Raw genomic sequence first — 15,405 nt, 5'->3', positions numbered from 1 at the left:
TGTGGAGGTTTCATGTGTTTGTGTTCATTGTAATTGGTGACCTGGGCACTGTGTCTCTCTCTCTCTCTCTCTCTCTCTCTCTCTCTCTCGCTCTCTCGCTCTGTCTCTCTCTCTCTACAGATCACATTTTTTGACCCAAGGCACTAACAGTTTAAAGGCTGAGCTGAGTGATAGAAATCCAAAACTCATTGCTAAATATGGTGTTCGGACACATTTAAGTGCTTTCCTCTCTGCAGCATGGTGCCATTTAGAAAAAAACTTAAATGTGTCTTCAACTGAGCAGCTCTCTAACAGGAGATTTACAGAGAGCAGAGAGTGGCAGTAGTACATCTAAATGTCCTATAACATTTGTATCATAATTCAGTGAAAAGTTCAGCTATTATTCACTCACGCCCATGTCTATGAAAAGTCAAGTTTCATAGTCTGCAAAATACTCCTGAACAAGTGAGGTAGCTGGGGACTTGTTTTAAGACATTAAGAAATATAAAATGGCTCCATACAGCTCATCTGTTGTTTTCCGATGCTCCAGCAGCCCCAATATCCTAACAAAAAACCCCCAAACAAAATCATATAATGGCTCAATGCAGCTTGTCAGGCATAATCCAGGACACTGTAGCCACTAAGCTAACAGTGTTAGCACGCGAAGCAGTTACGTACATGAGCTCGAGAGCCTGTCAAAGCTGTAGATAATGTCTACTCAAATTAGAGAAGTAGCCTTTTAATGTATTAAAGCAAGTCTCCAGCTACTTCAAGTTTATTTGTACAGCACAATTCAGACTCAAGGCAACTCAAAGTGCTTTACAGGAGCATACAAATAACATCAAAATAAATAAAAAAATTGCATTGAAAATACATTAGAAACAAGTAGGAAACAAGAGATTCCACTAAGAAACAACACAGTTAAGAAATAGGAAAGTAGGCTAAAATAGAAAAGTTTTTAAAGAGACAAGACTAGAGTATAGAAGTCACAGTGCAGGTTTAAAAGAGGTGAGAGTAGGAGCAGACCTGCAGTTTTCAAGGAGTTTGTTCATAATAACTGAACGCTGCTTCTCCATGTTTAGTTCTGACTCTAGGGACTGAAAGCAGACCTGGACCTGATGATCTCAGAGCTCTGGGTGGTTCATAATGTGTTATGCAGAATGCTGCAACTCTGATTTGCTGTGAAGCTCCAGAAATGTTTTGTGGACTTACCAAACTTCTCCTGACTTTCATGGAGATAGGACGAGTTGATGACTGGATTTTCATTTTTGTGTGAACTTAAACTTTATGTAATTGTAGTATAATAGATTAGATTAACTATAAATTTGCTTGCATGCAAAGGCCATCATATATTTGATCTTTCTCTCATCCCAAACACTGCATAGACCACCACAGAAACATATGTGTGTTTGTTCACTTATGTGTCTAGTGCTTGATTGGATTATTGCTGCTCATCAGAATGTTTGGTCACAGGGAAATGAGACCAGTAGGGTCTTCATGCTAGCATGTGACCTTGGACCGCTGTTATAAGAATAGTCCTGACCTTTGACCCCACAGAGGGGATGACCACCTAACTTAGACCATGCAGAAATACTGTACCAGGATAGGTGGTTGGAAATCTCCAGTTCCCCAACCCCATGACGTGGTGGTCAGGTACAGGAGTACATTCAGTACTAGACTGATCCAATCAAGATACACCACAGAGCGCCACGGGAAATCCTTCCTTACTGTGGCCATCCATCCAACTGTTCAACTGTCAGACTCCGAGTCAACAGGAGGACTCTGGACGCTTTGTGTCTCGCTAATGTGCAATAATTAAGACAAGCAATGTGCAATAACCCATATTCCAACTGTATCAATATTTGTTGTTCTTGCTTAAATATAGTTTCTATTTTTCTGCATATTTCTGGACTTTGAATGTGAGCAGCTGTAACACAAGGAATTTCTCCTCAGTGATCAATAAAGTATTTCTGATTCTGATTCTGAAACCAGGCTGCGCAGCTCTGGGAATTTATCTAACTGCTGCGGCTGAGGGCTGAGTGTCACAACAGTGGTCATGGGTATTATGAATGTGAGAAGCGCTGTGGTTAGTTGTTACCTGGAATGGGAATGACAGGGATTGTCTCATTGGGTACGACTCTAGGTGAGCTGCTGTCTTCCACGTAGAAATGGGCTGTCTGGAAACAGCGCCTGACGAAAAGAGAGAAAGAGAGATCACATTTTAAACATCTCTTGTAGAGGGAATTACAAACTCCTTACTAACTCATACTTTGACTCTGTTGTGGTTGCTTTCTGAGGTCAAAACACAGCAAGGAGGTCTTCATTCACCTGAATCTGGAGGATAAAACTTATGTGTCACTTTTATTTGTAGTACATCTATATATGTCAACTGCTGAAGTTCTTTTACAGTTTTCTTTATATATACTGTTTTCAGTTTTCTGCCACAATTGTTCATGCTTACCACACCTACTATGGAAGGTGTACTCACAGCTGCCACAATTGCACGTGTCATAGGCTGCTGCCATATTGACATTTCTACATTACATGTCATATAACGTTCACATTACATGCCTGGCTGCCATATCTGGAGGTGGAGTGGATGGTGGTGGAGTTAAGCGAGAAGGCTGCCAAGCCAGTTACTGCAGTTTGAGACTGCATTTGAACATTTGAAAGCATGACAGAGCTAGAAACTTTTAAGGAGACCTCAGGACATTGTCCTGCCAAGTTTCTGGCAACAACAACAGTCATTTTAGTTCAAAACGTGACTTTTTTTGACGCCAAACCAGACCGTGAGCACAGTGTTGTTGCTACATAAAATAGAAAACTGAAGATAGAGAAACATTGAGTAGTAACATAACTGTGATTTGCAGAAATGTACATTGGCCACAATTATTCCAGCAATTTAGTTGAGGATGTAGATACCAAGGCCACACATCAAGTCACGGGGCACCTATGCTTGGATATTCATACTATCCAGCAGCTTCCATATCCTTCATTCCGGCACCCTGCTAAACTCTCCACGCTGCTACTGTACCAATGATCTGATCCCTTGTCTACAGTGGAATACACAATTAAGATGGATGTGCTATTGCAGGAAACAGAACCTTTTAACCAAACCTAAACCTCTGCATTGAAACTAACCAACAGCTTTACACATATCTGTGTAGAAGGGACACACCTTCGTAGGCCATATCTTCCCACTCAACTTGACTTCAGCTAGACTTGACAAAGACTTTCTCTGTGTACACTTAATCCTTGAGAGAGTATGTGAGGATATACGTGTGTGGAGAGAAACACAGAATACAGATCTCATCATGGCAGTCAGCAACTGCTAGGCCACCTCCCTGCAAAGTACACACAGATGGCAGAAATGGACTTTGAACGTCATACACATGGGCACACACACAAACACAAGCGTCCTGTAATGTTGCTTTGTGGGTTGAAGTGTGGGACAATTATCTTGATTTGGTTTATTCCTCGCTGCTGGCATTTCCTTTCACACAGACACCGTCTCACCTCTGCTGTGGCTCTGATATTACCTCCGTAGGTGGATCAGAGTCACAGTGGCCACTCCCGGTATGGCATCTACCAATTTCCCTGCCTCTCAAAAAGCATTTTCTCCACTGAGCACCATTATAAAAGAGATGTCTGTGAAACTGTTGATAGGACACTGAACTGCAAATAAGGTCAGTTATGACTCATTCTAGTATGATTTTTTTGAAGCATTATGGTGTATATTTATAAGAACATTCCCATAGAAAAACATTTGAAAAAACTGAGACGTCGTGACAATGTTAAGTCTGCAGGCACATCCAGAGCTCCTGGACAGAGCCGGAGGGAGAGACGCTATTGCACATATTCAGAGGGGCCACATACCTAGGAAGTAAACTGAGACGCAAGGGAACTTTCTTTTGGTCTATGCGTCAGCTGTGCAATTCTCATTTAACTGAATAGATGCCAACTCTATGCATGTAACCTCTTTGGGTCATGTGAATGATGACTGTTTTTCTATTGAGAACACAGACAGAAGTAGAGGGACAGTGTTATAGAGCTGCTGAAGATCTCAGGGACGAGATGGGGCACGATGTTTAGATATACAGAGTGTCTGACTTGGAAACAGGAGACTATCGTTGCCATCCTGTCTCCAACCAACAGTCACTCTTAGTTTCATTTGACCATGATCATAATCGTCTCTTTACATTAAAAAAGTGGTTTTATTTGAGAGCTTTGACAAAATATTATCCAAAGAGGCGGAGGATCAGAAAATGCTCATATAAATAATTTATTTGATGAAATTAGTGCTCAGCCCTCTTGCGTTCACACTGTTTTCAAGAATTTTGCGCTCATTATTGTTTTCACTGTGGATGATGATGGTGGTGTTGTATGCAGTAAAAACAAGAATGAGTGTCAAATATCAGCAATCATGCAGAGTGGTGCACAGAGAATAATCTACGGCTCAACATCAGCGAAACCAAGCAGCTGATTGTTGATAATAGAAAAAAGAAGGCAAAGACACACAGCCCTGTTTACATCAATGAAGCTGAGGTGGAGCGGCTCAACAGTTCTAGGTTCCTTGGAATTACCATCACTGAGAACTTATCTTGGTAATCACACATCATACCCTGGTCAAAAATGCACAGGAAAAAGGCTCTACTTCTGACTGAAACTTAGGAAAAGAAAATGCAATTTTTGTGCCAGGGTCTTTCTTCTCAACTTTCACAGAGGAGCAATAGAAAGCATCCTCCATGTAAACATCACAAACTGGCATGATTCATCACAGCCCAGGACAGGAAGTCTCTACAGCAGGTGATCAAAACCATTATCAGATGTCTCCACAGAGCCCAAAGTCACTAAAAGACAACACACACCCAGCCACAGTCTGTTCACCCTGCTGCCACCTGGCAACACATACAGATATATCTGCTGCTCTACCTCCAGACTACAGAGCAGCTTCTTTTCTTATGTTGTATGACTCTTGAACTCGTCCTCAACACAAATGCATGGAGTACAACTTGCCCAAAGCCTGACCTTGTCACCAATCAGATTGCGTAGTTCAGAAGGCAACACTTAATGTCCTGTGTTGGTGTTATGGTATGAGGTCTTGTTGAGTGTGCCATGCTGTTAATAAAGGCACCTGGTCAGAAAAGTATCATGATTGATTTGGAAAAAGCTATCAAAAACCATTCATTGGATGAAGGCGGACAGTAAACACATTTCTGAGTAACTACAGGACTGCAGAGCATCACTACAGTGTGACATACTTTCATTCTGCCAAAAACAAAGAGAAGGAAGAATACAGACTCAAATGAATTGTTGAGTAAAATATCACACAGCATGTCGACCGTGAAGAAAATGTTACACAATCATTCCATATTAGTAGTGAAATATTGATAATTTTCACTGCTCACTAGAAATACAGACATATTGTTGCTGCTCTTTTTGTGAATTTCCATGTGCAGCTACACCAGCGGATGGAAGCACACACTGTGTACTGTTGTGTGTGCATTTAAAAACACATCTACTGAGCTACACAACTGACTCTGATATGGATATGTTAAAATGAAGGACTTCCATATGGCTGATGTTACAACCAACAGCTAAATGAAACTTCACAAAACATAGTGAGCGAGGTAAGGAGGGAGTTTGCCATGTCCTTATCTACTCCTACAACTTCCAGTGACAACAACAGTTACTCAACACCCACCGCATCTCAGTGGTGTGCGTGTGTGCGTGCGTGTGTGTGTGTTTGTGTGTCCAGACCCTCCCTACCTGTATTTGATACAGAGCAGAGAGCAGAAAGCGTTCATCCTGGTGAACAAGCAGAGGAGAGAGAGCAGACGGCCTGCCACATGCTGCTGCTGACATGAACTGAGAGCGAGTGAACAGAGACGAAGGGACAGAAGGAGGGAGGACAGAGGGAGGGAGGACGGCTTTCCTAACAAGGCATGAAGGGGGTTGTTCCCTCTCTGTGACACCAGCGTGCACACACACATGCACGCACGCACGCACAGTCAGTCCCAAGCCACTTCCTGGTGTGAGACAGCTGGTGTCATGGTGCATTCAAGTCACATGAGACAAAGTTAACAGAATCATGCTGTGGTTCAAAGAAATTATTTACAAACCGAGGAGGTCCTGCAGTGAATCATTTATGACTATGGTGCAACATTACTGACATCACGAGTTAGTACTATTTACATATACAACTACATATACAACTTTTTTAGTCCAGTTATCCAGTCACTGACAAAGAATGACCCACATTGCTACAGTGGAAAACTGTTTTTATATTTTTATAAGTCACACTCTCAGTTTTTAAGTAATGATTATTACTGATGTTTGATCTTTATTGTCATAATTTTGCAATAAATGTTACAATGCTCCATAGCAATGCCCCACTGAGACATGATCTCTCTGTCCTTTACTGTGTTTTCATTTATTAGTGCACTAGAGCGTGTGTGTATGATGTGTTATACTGTGCACCTTTGGCTGTGAGAAACAATATTTCATTCTTTCACACAGGAGTCATGACCTTCATGTATTTAATTTTGCGAATCCAAAGCAAATGTTAACTTTTATGTTTCAACTGTAAAGAGAAAACATTTACCCAATACTAGGTCTAATCAAAGAGTGAACTCCTACTTGACTAAACATTCAGCCACCATTTCAACACTCACAGATCTCACACTCACTCTGTGATAGTTATTTTTCACAGCATTGTGTGAATGATGTTGCCATTAATGTATTAAGGAAAAGGTACCCAAAGGGTTTTATCTGTGAACAAAGTCTCCCTCATTTTCTTTGCTAAAGATGATTGTGCAGCAGAAAACAGATGTTAGAACGTTATTCTGTACCTTCAAATACATAAAGGGTTCAAGTCTTTCACACCATGTTCCACTTCAAAACATTTTATTTAAACTGGTGCAATCAACTCCACTCCTTACATATTTGCATTCTTATTTGCAAATGACATGATAACAGTGTAACAATGTGGATACTATATAACTGCATCAGTAAAATACCTAGTTCCTACACCTGTAGATATGACTGGAACACTGCCTAATGTCTCTAGATATCAGGTGAAGTCCAATATGCCAGCAAATACTGTACTGTAATGTAAGGTAACTTTATTTTTGGTTTAAGGAGCTCATTTTTCCCTTTTCTGACAAAACCTGAATGCGGCAGAACAGTTTGGGTAATAAGGGCGGTACCAACTTCTACTGGAGGGCCAATAGCACTGCAGCATGGGTGGAGTCTGTATGGAACATGGGGTCCTGACCTGAGCTTTGCCTTACAATAGGATTAAATACCCCAACACACCCCAAGCACCTGCTGATGGGCCTCTGTGTGTGTGTGTGTGTGTGTGTGTGCGCGCGTTCATAACTACACTGACAATATTTCTTACTGTTAAGTTTAGTCTTTCTTCACATGCTTAAAATAAACATGACATATCAGTCAAACAGGAGGTGGCCATAGTGAAAACCATATGAGCTACTGAAAATGAAACAAGAGATGGTGAAATGAAGGATTTTTAATTTGGTATGTTAGTATGCTTGTTATACCACAGAGACTGGGTAATATTCAACAGTTATGAGCTAAGGCATGCATGCAAGCTATATAATATGCAAGTACATAGACTGTACATTGTCTGACACAGGCTTTCAGGTTGGATACACAATCTATTCATGAGATGGATAATATAGGGACATTAAGGTTATAAATGAATATTAGATGTAGTCATTGAAGCTTCTGATATGAGAGTTGTCGGTGTAGTTGTTTTCCTCAGACATCCATTCTGCTACTCTAAGACTCATGCTGAACCAGGGTCAGCTCACCACAAACTTCCTGCTTTAGCTGCTAGGGTTGGTTTATATCTAAGGGGGAACAGGAGAAATGTAAACTTGTATATGAAGGCAAGTTATCATCAAGATGATGACCACAGTTTGAGACTGTGTTCAACATTTGGAAGTGTAAAACCACTGGATATTTTGAGGAGACCTATGGACAAGATGATGTTTTCATTACCTTATCCAAGTGGTTTTTGTGCCTTTACCTAGCCACAGCATCATGGACGTAACTACGCATTCTTTGGGGGGGACGTGTCCCCCCCTAATATTGAGAAAATGGCAATATGTCCCCCTCATTATACAGTAGAAAACATGTTAAATATGCACTCTTTTATGAACCCTGTCAACAGATATGTTTTGTTATTTCTTATTAATTTTCAATTTATTTCCGTTTATAAGGAAAACAAAAGTGTGTGAACCCCCCTCCCAACTGTAAACTTGGTTGTGCCCATCCGAAGGTATCCTTTTGCCTGCCCTGGCAGTGTGCCAGCATACTGAAATGGAGCGCACCTCAGTACGCTGAGTAGCTCCCCCATATGTGAAAACAAGTTAGAGTGATTGGTAGTCATCAAGCCAATCACAGCCATTTGACCAAACCCCATCACCCGGGAAAGTAAACAATTACATGCTAACACAGGGCTGCAGTCACTTGCTGCAGCGGACAGCGAATAGACACTGCATGACAAGTGGGGTTTATGTCCCTGTGAACATCCGTAAACCTCCCTAATTTTCTGCGGTTAATGACAACTTACAGCCTGTGAACGTCGTGTTTGTCTGTGCCACATATTGACGGAAACTAACCATGACGTATGTGGAGCTGCCGGAGGTGCTAATTGCTCTAATTTGCATATGAATAGCAGCAAAAACACACCTATTCAGAGAACATGTGGCCTGGCTTGAATGTCCTCACTCAGTACTGGATCAAACCACTACTTTTGAACAAGCAAAATCAATGATCAATGATTGGTTGGCAGATCTGTCACTATTGGTCACCCTGGGTCATTATAAATTCAAACCAAAATCATCATCATCAATAATCAATTAAAATGGACAATGTTGTCCTTAAAACTTCTCAAAGTGTCTAGTGTTTCTAGATATTATTTAAAATATGTTTTTTTGCCTTCACTTTGCCCTTCTTTGGTGTGTGAGGTTGTGTAGCAACATGGTTCCTCTGCCTTTGCGTCCCCAATCATGATTTACTTCACCTATTTTCTGCAGGTGGTTGAATATCAGAAATTTAAATAAAGGTCATTTAAGAGTTTTAACATAAAAATAATACTGTAGCCAGCCTCATTCGTATTGTACAGCTTTTGAGAAGGTTTTACCATAATTAAGAGTACGTTGCATATTTTGGTGTCTGTCAGACATCACATGTCATGTTGCTCCACCTCCATCTGGCTGTGACAGGTTCTGAGTTTGAGGCTCTGGTGAGCTCACAAATGGTTCAACTTTGTATGACAAACATTATCATAATCTTCTGTCACAAAATGTTTGATTATGCTCATTTCATGGCCAGAAAAAAATAAACAATCCTCAAAAGCTAGATTACAAGCTTTCACAGAAAACTAGTCCATGAGATACTCAAATGATACCTGATGATGGCATTGTATAGAAATTATTTCTGAAAAGATTCATGAAATTGGAATAAAAAGCTTATCAAAGCTGTAGTCCTTAACTTTTTTTGTTATATTTGCTAAAGTTGTCATTATCATCTGACAGTAGAATAAAATACAACTAAGATGTTTAAAAATCCACTGTCTGTGGCTCCACCCAGTGGCCCTAATTTGATTTGCAAGAATCCACCGCTCCCGGATTAACACAACCAATCAGAGCCGAGGGGAATGTCTGAGAAGTGTCAATCAATCTCGTGCATATGCTGCTGGCAGCCCCCTTCCTTCATGCAACATGTACTGAGCAGTGTCCCTCCCCCGCACAGCTGCAGTGCCTGCTCTTACTTGGTCAGATATGTTCAAGCCCAAACTGTAAACATGGACGAGAACAGACAACAACAACAGAGCCAAAAAATTCCCCACCATTGCCCACGTCAAAGAGAAGAACTAAGAAGATTGACAAAGAAAAGCACAAAAAGCAAAGTAAGTAAAAGTAAAAAGAAAGAATTGGACCAAGCCAGAACGAAATCTAGGATAAATATTGGAGAGTCATTTCAGAGGTGGTGGGAGCTGCAGGATTTATAAGGACTCAAGAACGACACAGAGTTAGCTGTTTTCTGCTGGACATGTAAGGACCCCTGCTTGTTATATGTTTCATTCTTTGTTTTAACCACAAGGCTATGGTGGCGGTGGTTACAATAATACGCACAATAGTGTAATAATTGTTGGTAAATCTAGCTTGTTAGCTTGTATGCTGACACTGGTGTTTAGCTTTGTCTTTATGGCTACTGGTTTGCAAAAGTGTCTTTCAAGTGACCAGGCAGTTATAGCATTAGTTTGTATCCAGTACGCTCTTAAGTGGTTGAATTAGTTTAGAGAAATAATGTTGCTCATGCTTCAGATAGGCAGCATGGCATTGCACCAGGTAATAATTAGTTGGTAAGTGTCCACCCTGATGTGAGGAATATTGTTTGCTACTCGGCACATCTACAGTGATCTGCATGAGGCACTCGTCATTGTAATTTAGTTGTATTGATCAGAAAGAGAACAATCAGAGCTCATGTTGTTGTAATTATTTTGAATAAACCATCTTGGTTATCTGGTGTCCTCTGTTACCCTGGTTACAGGCCTGCTCGTGCACAGCAGGCTCCTCTGTGGGGAGGGGCTTTGAAGGCAGGGCTGCAGCACAGCAGAGAGGAAGAGGGAGGGGCTTGGGAGCTGTATCATTCAAATTCTACTTTGAATTCCACTTTTTTCTCAAAACTCCAGACTGCAGATTTAACTGTGTTGAATATTATTCTGAAAATGTGCTTTTCCTCTCTCAATATGCCACCCTGGATGTGTCAAGCGATACTCTCAGGTCATACCTGTACTGTGTATATTTTACAATTTTATGAAGTTTAACACAACAGACGATTTGGTATCTTCAGCACAAATGCTCAGAGGACAAAAACAGACTAAATGAAAATTATCATTGTCATAGATCCCCACCTCCTATATTTACAGTGTTAATAATGCTGCAGTAAGCTGCCTCTAACTTTGAGATAGTGTTGTTGTAGTGTTGGCGGCCTGTTTTAATTTTAGTTTTAGTCTAGTCTTTGTGTAAAACTGGCATTTTAGTTTTTATTAGTTTTAGTCACGTTTATACTTTTTTTAGTCTAGTAAAGTTTCAGTCGACTAAAAGTCTGAGCATTTTAGTCTTATTTTAGTCAGAATTATCCATGACTATTTTTGTCTAGTTTTGGTCGGCAAAAACTGATGACATTTTAGTCTAGTTTTAGTCAATGAAAATTGCACTTAAGTCTCTTTTTATTAATGCAATTTCTATCTGTGTATATTTGCATGTCGTACCCTTCTCCCCTCATAGGCTAATGTCATTTGGTAACAGCAGCACACGATATATGATTATAAACTGTCCGCGGGTTAAGACTGACAGGGGACACTGGAGGGAACACCCTACCCAGGCTGGCCGGCCATCGGTCCCTTTCTTTGTGCCAGACTTAACTCTGTGTCTTCAGTTATCTTTAACATTAAGCCACCGCAGCTGTATCTTCTTAATGATCCCGCGCGGGTGAGGATTGAGGAAGAGACGTCGCCTGCGTCTGTGCAGTGCGACCTGATGCAGCATCTGAGCTGAGACTCAGGAAACAGAAATATTGCAAAATAATAATAATAGCGAGACAAAATAACGTTATTACATTTCGTCCCGTCACGTTTTGGTCAACGAAAGAGATACTTTAGCCAAATTTTTATTTTGTAAACCACATTTCCCGTTTTTATTCGTCAACAATATTGCATTATATATTTGATTATAGTTTTCGATAAAGCTTCATTGACGACGATATTCAGTCATAATTTTCGTTGACGAAAGCAACACTATTTTGAGTTTTAGCTGATCTCACAGCACAGCTTACGTAATTTGCCTGTATTAATGATGATTTTGATTTCTGTCAGTGTCATTATAATATAAATGATGGTTTCATCTGAGCCCATCAGTTATTCTAGTTATTCTTAGTATTCATCTATCAACAACTGTAAACAAAACCAGTCTGGCTGTTAAATGGCTGAAAGCAAAGTCAGAAACAAATCAAATGTGTCATTAAAAAGCCTCTGATGATACAGCAAGAATGTTCAAGTCACCCGGCATGGTGTTACCGGGGCCCTGGCCTGGAGTCAGGCCTGGTGAGAGGCGGCGAGCTGGCGTAAGCTTGCTCGTAGCTCTCCAACTCAGCTGCCATGTGCTGGAGTTCTCCCTGGTGAACGAGACGGTCATCTCCCTGTGCCTTCGGGTTGAGGATAGGTCTCTCACTGTTGTTTCGGCTTATGGGCCGAACAGCAGTGTAGAATAGCCGGCCTCCTTGGAGGCTCTGGGAGGGATACAGGAAAGGACTCTGTTGTTCTACTGGGAGACTTCAATGCTCATGTGGGCAGCGACATCATTACCTGGAGAGGTGTGACTGGAACGAACAGCCTCCCCGATCTGAACCTGAGAGGTGTTCTGTTGCTGGACTTCTGTGCTAGTCACAGTTTGTCCATAACAAACACCATGATCAAGCATAAGGGTGCTATCAGTGCACGTGGCACCAAGCGTGTGGCAGCATGGGTGGTCGCGGAAGCAAAACCTGTCTGGGAAAAGTTCGGGGAGGGCATGGAGGAGGTCTACCGTCGGCCTCGAAGAAATTCTGGCAAACTCCACCAACACTGTTTACAGTGGAGGTGGGGAGCTGTTGACCTCGAATGGGGAAATTGTCTGTGGAAGGAATACTTCGATGATCTCTTCAATCCCACTGACATGACTTCCATTGAGGAGGCAGAGGCTGGGATCTCAGAGGTTGATTCATTCATCACTCAAGCCGAAGTCACTGAGGTAGTTCGGAAGCTCCTCAGTGGCAAGGCACCGGGGGTGGATGAGATCCACCCTGAGTACCTCAGTTCTCTGGATGTTGTGGGACTGTCTTGGCTGACACATCTCTGCAGCATTGCGTGGCAATCAGGGACAGTGCCTCTGGACTGGCAGACCGAGGTGGTGGTCCCTCCATTCAAAAACGGACCTGCACGGTGTGTTCTAACTATAGGACATTCCTCAGCCTCCCTGGGAAAGTCTATTCCAGGGTACTGGAGAGGAGCAATTGGCTGATAGTCGAAAATTGGATTCAGGAGTAATAATGCGGTTTTCATCCTGGCCGTGGTACACTGGACCAGCTCTATACCCTATAGGGTCAGTAGCCCTTTGCTAAAGGCTGTGCGTCCCTGTAGGACCGGAGCAGGAGCTTGGCTGCATTGCAGGCAGTAAGTCAGACCTGTTCCCGGTGCATGTTGGACTCTGGCAGGGCTGCCCTTTGTCACCAGTTCAATTCATTATTTCTATGGACAGAATTTCTAGGTGCAGTCAGTGGCTGAAGGGGGTCTGGTTTGGGAATCACTGGATTTCATCTCTGCTTTTTACGGATGATGTTCTTATTGGCTCCTTCGAGCCAGGACCTCCAGCATGTCCTGGAGCAGTTTACAGCCCAGTGTGAGGAAAACACAGGACACGCTGGAGTGACTATGTCGCCCAGCAGGCCCGGGAACACCTTGGGATCCTCCGGGAAGAGCTTGAGGAAGTGTCCAGGGAGAGGGAAGTCTGGGTGTCCCTGCTCAGACAGCTGCCCCTGTGACCCGGCCCCGGATAAGGAGAAGAAGATGGATGGATGGATGGATGGATGGATGGATAAAAAGCAGAGAAAAAAAGCAAGCCATAAAACCTTTCTAGAGTCAGACTCTGTGTACATACAATGCACCAGCTAGCGTGACAGCAGATCCCCTCTGCAAGCCATGATGGATTCGGAACATGACAGAGGTCCATTCTGGGCCCATCAAGCATTTGCCTCTCTATAAGTTTGGTAATGAAGTATTCAATTAAAGTAAAAAAAACAAACTGATTTGTCCCTGGGGGGAGGACAAATGCAGTATCAGATATGCAGACTTCAGTCAAGCTTTAGTGATGGTCTTGTTGTACCCACCTCCAGTAGATGAGCACAGCCAGCAGGACAGCGAGGCACAGGAAAGTCAGGGCTGAAACCACCACCAAAGGTACCAGCCACTCCACTCGGCCCAGCCCCACGCCAGACCCAGGCGTCACCTGGTGGGTCAGGTTGGTCCCAGCACTGGGACGTTCTAGAAGGAAAAAAAATAAAAATAAAATAATGAAGACACCCATCGTCCTGCGGGCACAGGCCACAGGGAAAGAGGCAGAATGGGGATATAACTGAGAAGAAGCTGGAAGAAGTGGATGCTATCTTATATACCAGCAAAATTGAAATTGAAAAGGAATGTCAATTTTCACTCTATGGGAAAATCAGGATTAGATTAGAGAGAAAGTTTTTAAGATAAACCAAAAAAGGAGTAGAGGGAAGAAAGCTGGCAGGAACAGTAGTCTGCGTTAGTAATACAACCTTTGTCTTGAATAATACATAATCAATATTCAGTCTATTATATATTTGCCTTCACATTACAAGACAAATCCATTAAACCCTTTTTGCAGAGGCAATTATGTTGAAAGTAAAATAAATTAAAGTCAGAGGCTGATGTAATCCCTTTCTGTTATTATTGTACACCACTGATGAACGTTGGAAGCGAACATAAATTGACATCTGAGTATACTCGCACCATAGTACCTTTAATCTTAGGGAAGTCTTTAAAATATGTTTATCACAAAAATTAAGAACAAATTTACAGTTAATTTACTTCATGTTGTTTCCTTTTTCCTGTTTCTTGGAGGACCGAGCACACCAAGAACTGATCACCAAAGATCCGGTTTCACAAACTGTGTTGGTAAGTAAGTGTCAACAAGATTAAGAGATTTCTGGCACATGTATAGTCTTTAAAACTTACAAAATTACAAAGGGCAGCTGTACAAACCACAAACAGAACACTGCTTTTATGGTAAACTAAGCTGACATCTTGCCGTAAGAAATAAATTAAATAAAAACTTCTAGAAGAGTAATGCTGTCTTATTTAGAGTACAATAGTGTAGTGCTTGAGTGCATCATCCTCTGAGCACCACAGGGTGGCAGCTCGAACGTACATGCTGCTAGAAGTGGACCACCTTGCAAAGTTGTTGACTTGCTAGCATAACATTAGCTTTCTGGCTAATAGCTAAGCCAATGAGGTGGGCAGACTTGTTTTTCTAAGTTGTATCTAAGGTTTGTCCAATTTGCTGGGGTTGTGAACATTTTTTTATGAAAAAAAGTACCAAAAAACCCCCCCAAAAACCATGGTGACCATGGTATAACTGGGATAATGCCCATGGAGGACCCACATAGAACATTAATTTCTAATAATGGACCCCTACTATCCTTTTCTCAATGTCATCACAAGAACAAAGCACATATTATGGTCCATCCTCTTTAAAGTGTCTTGCATTTTAGGAAATTATTTTTGGCAGCTTCAGAGATGTTGGAGGGATGGAGCTGGGCTGACAGCTGTCAGTT

General features: G+C 41.9%; 1 protein-coding gene across 4 annotated transcripts in view; it reads right to left on the bottom strand.

Annotated features, from left to right (window-relative positions):
- The window catches only part of ptprga (protein tyrosine phosphatase receptor type Ga), a 429,346-nt gene that overhangs the window by 31,876 nt on the left and 382,065 nt on the right, over positions 1–15,405 (bottom strand). For all 4 annotated transcript variants that reach the window (XM_037102522.1, XM_037102523.1, XM_037102525.1 and 1 more), the window contains 2 exons: positions 13,936–14,089; positions 2,078–2,169 (listed from right to left, as the gene is read on the bottom strand). In XM_037102522.1, the coding sequence (XP_036958417.1) occupies positions 2,078–2,169; positions 13,936–14,089 (246 nt within the window). The remainder of the gene's footprint in view (positions 1–2,077; positions 2,170–13,935; positions 14,090–15,405) is intronic.

This window comes from Acanthopagrus latus, chromosome 6 (assembly GCF_904848185.1).
Source record: "Acanthopagrus latus isolate v.2019 chromosome 6, fAcaLat1.1, whole genome shotgun sequence".
Lineage (NCBI taxonomy): Eukaryota > Metazoa > Chordata > Actinopteri > Spariformes > Sparidae > Acanthopagrus > Acanthopagrus latus.
The sequence above is the reverse complement of the archived record's forward strand: the minus strand, read 5'-3'. Positions and strand labels throughout refer to the sequence as shown.